Below are 5,239 nucleotides of genomic sequence, written 5' to 3'. Positions count from 1 at the left end.
AAATGTATTTAATATTTGTAATTAAATCTAAATTATATAGGTTTTAAATTTGTATTGCAATATTTATTTGCTTCTCCGTAGCATTGATGATTTATTTATTTGTAATGTTATTATTTTATTTGGCCAGCCCTGTAACGCCGAGTGCGGTCTAACACGCTGCTGAGTTTTGAACTTTTGCTAAATCCACTTTTGCTCTTTTTTTGTTGTCTTATATTCACGCATCCTTCGTCCCGTTTGCGAGTTTCTAGCCGGTGACCTACATTCGCCGGTCAGACGCAGAGCTGAAGTGAGCGTTCAGCCTCCTTCAGCAGAAAAGCCCTTCTGGAAAAACAAGCTTCATTCTTTCCTTTACCTGCTGACCTGTTTTAATGCACCAGCCTATTTTTACACTGACATTCGAATGGCTCCAGAAAGCTTCCAGTTTTCCCAGAGGAGGCCTTCAGAGCAGCTGTTGTGCCGTTTACACCAGACGGATACGGCCGGGGTCCCTTTTCGCCGGAGAATTGCGTTCAGCTTTTAGTCAAAGTTTTATAAAGTCGCTTTCAGTTTCGACCGAACGTCCTGAAAGCGAAAGAATGCTCGGAGAAACGCGCGGCGAATGGGTGCCGTCGGAATGAGAGTCTGATAAAAACCGTCAAAGTAATCCACAGCGCTCCGGTCCACCGGCGAACATCCGGAGAAGACGGAAGATCCAGCATTAAGGTTTTTTTGTGACTAAAATGCAGGGTTCCTCCGGTGAAAAAGTGGTCTGGTTCAGGCGATCAAGCACCGCTTCGGAGGCAAAACGGCTCTAAACGAGTATGTGGTTGCGTTTGGACACTCGTTCTGACGGCACCCATTCACTATTGCAGAGGCAGTGATTTATATCAATCATTTTTCCAAAATTCGATGAAGAAACCAACTCATCTAGATTGCAGAGGGCCTTTTTTTCCCACCAAAATGTTCATTTTCCCTTTAATTTTCTTTAATGTAAAAACCCCCCCAAGTGTCCGAAATGTAATTCCTGCTGACTCAGAAGCAACACAGCGCTCGGACTCGCCTTCCCTCGCTTTACAGCCAGTAAGGGAGCGTGTTAGTCACTCCCCGAGACGAATAGTGGATTATTAGAGAGCAGATGTGCGCAGAAAGCACTGGCGACGTGAAATATATCTGAAGATTACTCTCCCGGGGTTGAGAAGATGGGATTAGAAATTTACGCTCGCCAGAAATCCTCCTCTTTAGTATTTCCTTAATCTAAGAAAACGAATGTTAATGCACGTCTTTGCCGAGTTACCGAATGAAAATACTGTTTTAGTCATTTCTCCTGGAGATCGTTGAGTAAGTGTGAGTTTTTCCATTCGCTCGATCCTCAAGGTATTCGCTCTCTGCCGTGGTGTTTTTTATCGCCTAGTTTGAATTCTTTTGGCTCGTTTGCTCGATTTATGACCGTTTAGGTTTCATTTAAGAGCTTTTACCGTACCTCTTCCTGCAGCTGCTGGAGACGTTTACCTTCTCCGTTGGATTCACTGGTTGGTTAAAGAGAGTTAAACGTTGTCGTCATTTACCGTTTCTCTGCGATTCCACCCGTGATGTTTTGAAGAGCACTTGAGGTCCGTTTCTAGTCGATAAACGTTGGATGTTGAGTTCGACTCTTAAAAAGCCCAATAAAACACGTCTGCTGTTCCTATAAACCCCATAAAGACGTATTTCCAAGGCGTCTAAATGATCAAAACGACAATATCCAGTAAGAGCTGGTCTGGTGTGATTTTAGAAACTCTTCTGGGGTCGGATCTGGACTGATTGTGATCAAGTAGAGGCCAGAAGAACTGTGGTCTTATCTTTACTCCAACTGAGTCTGGTTTCTCCCAAGGTTTTCTTTTCCTCCATTCTGTATGGATGGGGTTTGGGTTCCTCTAGCTTGCTTTGTTGGGGACACTTAACTTCTAGCGATTATCGTCCAATTGATTCCAGAGACCGTCTCTGCATTTAATAACAAATTGTTCACTCTCTTCATTATACATCCCTGTCATCGTATTCTTCTACCTTATACTGTTCAGTGCTTTGATGCAACCTGTGTTGTTAAAAATGATTGACTGACTGATTGATTCTCCATCAATCGGTTTCTAGAAGAATCTGATCTTTTGAGGAGCTTTCCTTTCTCTGCTCCTCGGCGATCTTCACGAGCATCTTCTGAGGAGCCTGTAGTTCCTCAGCATCGAGTTTTTCATCATTTCAATCGCATCTCGCCAAGACGTCTCATTGGGGATCGCATTTAAATCGTTCATATACCAGTCTTTAAGTGTCGGTTTTGCAATATTGAGATTATACGCCATCTAAAAACTAAATAAATAGGCTTTGAATAAATAAGGACGATGCAATATCAGTCCGAGATGCAACAGCAAACCAACTTTAAAGGCGTCCTTAGCGACGCATGTTACTGTTTAAAAGTTTTGATGTATTGGCGGAAAAATTGATCACTTTGACCCGTACCGGGTGTTTTCGAACGCTGCTACAAACATGCACATGCAACATAAGACCGTTTTTGTGGTTTAGAGTCACGTGTGAAGCCCGCATCAAGCATGCAAGCGCAAAAGTGTCCGTTTCGCGCGGGTCACCGGCGTCTTTGTGTGTTCAGCAGAGGGCGCCGAGCGGCTGGCGGCCATGCGCTCCGATTCGCTGGTCCCCGGGACGCACACGCCGCCCATCCGCAGACGCAGCAAGCTGGCCAGCCTGGGACGCCTCTTCAAGCCCTGGAAGTGGAGAAAGAAGAAGAGCGACAAGTTCAAGCAGACGTCCGCAGGTACGAGCAGTCCGCCTGCAGACGCAGACGCAGACGCAACCGTTTCGGTTCTTTGTCTAAGCTGTTTGCTTGATGATTGGCAGTGCTGGAGAGGAAGATGTCCACGCGGCAGAGCAGAGAAGAGCTCATCAAGAGGGGCGTGCTGAAGGAAGTGTACGAGAAAGGTAAGGAAAGAGCTTTTCTACTTTATCAAGCAGACGGGAACGGAACGGTAAAGACTGGCCATAGCACCGGCTTTAACTTATATCAATCATTTTTCGCGACAGCTATATCAAAAATACCTGTTTCTTCAGAGAAAAGCATTATTTTTCCTATCATTTCTTCAAAATAGGGTGTACAATACTTAAAGGAATAGTTCAGCCAGAAATACAAATTCTGTCATCATTTGCTCTATTTCCAAACCTGTATGAATGTCTTTGTTCTTCTGAACGCAAAGGAAGCTGTTTTTATTAAGTTTGTAAGCAGGCTGTTTTGGGTCACCATTGACTTCCATAGCATTTATCTTTCCTACTATGGAAGTCAATAGTGACCAAGACAGCCTGCTTACAAACTTCATTAAAAATAGCTTCCTTCGCGTTCAGGCGCAACAAAGAAATGTATACAGGTTTGGAAAGACTTGGGGGGCGATACCGAGCACGATAACTATAAAGATAGCGCTAACTACATTTACGTCGACGCCAGCGAACGATATCGTCCGTTTATCATAAGCTCAAGCGCGTCTGCCGCTTTAAATGGTCAAGCGCGTGGCAGCAGGACTGATTCTGATTGGCTGTCAACGCTTCTATCGTTCATCGGTAGCGAAAAATCGCTCTGAAAACGATTCCAGCGACGCAACGTCTTTATCGCTGGCGTCGGACGCTGCGGTTTTAACGTGGAGAGCGATTTTTATCTTTACCGTTATGGCGCTTGGTAAATGATTGCAGAATTGTCATTTTTAGGTGAACTTTTCCTTTAATGCTGGAAGCCAGAGGGCGACCTTGCACGTTTTTTAACCGAGTAAACTTGACGATAACCACACGATTGCGACGATACGTGGTCTAAATGCGTTCCTCGGGTTTTTTAATAAGGATAAAGTATATTTGCAATGCAATGCTAATCGATGTAGACTATGCGTAGAATACGATGACTTCTATATAACAAAAATTAATTTTTTTAAACACTCAGCTATGCTGTTGAGTTATTCTGGTAAAAAAAAAATGGCGAAACCCACACATGCTACTGTACTGCGCTGTATTTGATTTAGTTGAGGGTTTTTTTAACGCCGATTCTTATCACGGGGGGAATTTTTACTGGTTATATTGCCAACGAAAGCGATCGGCGTCCCTGCTGAGCGTCAATGAGTGCGAGTGTCTCGGTCTGTGTGTCAGCAGAGGAGGTCAGCGTCGACGGCGGTCGTGTGTGTGTGAGTGATCTGGACAGACAGACGGTCATCAGTCCGGTGTCAGAGTCTGCAGACGGCAGCGTCACGGCGGCAGGTGCGGTACTCTCCACTCCTCGCTTCCTGCACGGCTTCACGTAGAATCAAAGCAAAGCCAGCCCTAGTTCAGTGTCTCACCTTCTGCGTACTGTACCTTTAAGACATCTCACACTCATTTGGGATCAAGCTGCTGAATCGGGGGGTTGATACGCAAATGAAGGTGGTTGTATGTTAATGAGTCGTTTCAGGAAATGTTCTAGATGCACTTGACGGGTCGGGAGTTGCTTTGGTTGCGAAAGAGCAGTAAACGTTTAAATGAAGTTATTTTGCAAAACTAGGTCATTCTCAGAAATCATGTTCTTTCGTTTTGCTCGATTGCGTGCATGTGTGTGTATTAAGGGAAAGGAGAAAAAATAAAAAATAAGTATTTTTTTCATTAAGTATGCGTTAGCAAAAATGGCGATAAACGATATTTATAATATTAGAAAATAAAACTTTTTTTTAACATTGTAATTATGTTTTTAATCGTGAAAAATAATGCATTTTCGATATTCATATTAATCTGAATCTATTCTTGAGCGGCAAGAAGGATGAAGGATGATTTCTGAAGGATGATGTGACACTGACGACCGGAGTAATGATGCTGAAAATACAGCTTGATTCACAGAAATAAATTAGTTTCACCTTTATTCACATAGAAAACAGCTATTTTAACAGAATTAAAAAAAAATTTACTGTATTTTTAATTAAATAAATGTAGCCATTTTTTGCCGTTGTTACCAGTAGTGTATAAAAAGTAAAAGAAAAAGGTAATTATTTTATTTTATCATTTTACATTCAGTTAAAATCTGAGAGAAGCTAAAATAAAATACTTTTTTAGATCAAAGGGGCTTTGCTAATAACTATAACTTATTAATAAATGTATTAATATCTTGAATAATTTTCTAATTTGTTTTTCTGATGTATTTTTTGACACATGTATATTTATTTAGTCTATATCTATAAGTTGATGTTTTAGATCAGATGTGTTTGGCTACTAAATA

General features: G+C 42.2%; 1 protein-coding gene across 2 annotated transcripts; it reads left to right on the top strand.

Annotated features, from left to right (window-relative positions):
* Positions 1–2,154: 2,154 nt before the first annotated feature.
* Positions 2,155–5,163, top strand: LOC122332477 (phosphatase and actin regulator 1-like). Of its 2 annotated transcripts, none has more exons than XM_043229790.1 (3): positions 2,155–2,779; positions 2,863–2,943; positions 4,147–5,163. In XM_043229790.1, the coding sequence occupies exons 1-3, from the start codon at positions 2,641–2,643 to the stop codon at positions 4,296–4,298; spliced, it is 372 nt and encodes a 123-aa protein (XP_043085725.1). In that variant the 5' UTR covers positions 2,155–2,640; the 3' UTR covers positions 4,299–5,163. The 2 variants fall into 2 exon arrangements, with proteins under 2 accessions (XP_043085725.1, XP_043085726.1); XM_043229791.1 differs by having other exon boundaries at positions 2,232–2,779; positions 4,150–5,146.
* Positions 5,164–5,239: the final 76 nt, after the last annotated feature.

The sequence above is a fragment of the Puntigrus tetrazona genome, unplaced genomic scaffold (genome assembly GCF_018831695.1).
Source record: "Puntigrus tetrazona isolate hp1 unplaced genomic scaffold, ASM1883169v1 S000000088, whole genome shotgun sequence".
Lineage (NCBI taxonomy): Eukaryota > Metazoa > Chordata > Actinopteri > Cypriniformes > Cyprinidae > Puntigrus > Puntigrus tetrazona.
This window is presented reverse-complemented; position numbering and strand designations above follow the sequence as displayed.

Bases quoted from the DNA above. Each gene is read 5' to 3' on its own strand.
- LOC122332477 (XM_043229790.1), top strand. From the start codon at position 2,641: ATGCGCTCCGATTCGCTGGTCCCCGGGACGCACACGCCGCCCATCCGC. The intron at 2,780-2,862 runs GTACGAGCAGTC...GATGATTGGCAG, and splicing joins GTTCAAGCAGACGTCCGCAG to TGCTGGAGAGGAAGATGTCC. The intron at 2,944-4,146 runs GTAAGGAAAGAG...TCTGTGTGTCAG, and splicing joins GAAGGAAGTGTACGAGAAAG to CAGAGGAGGTCAGCGTCGAC.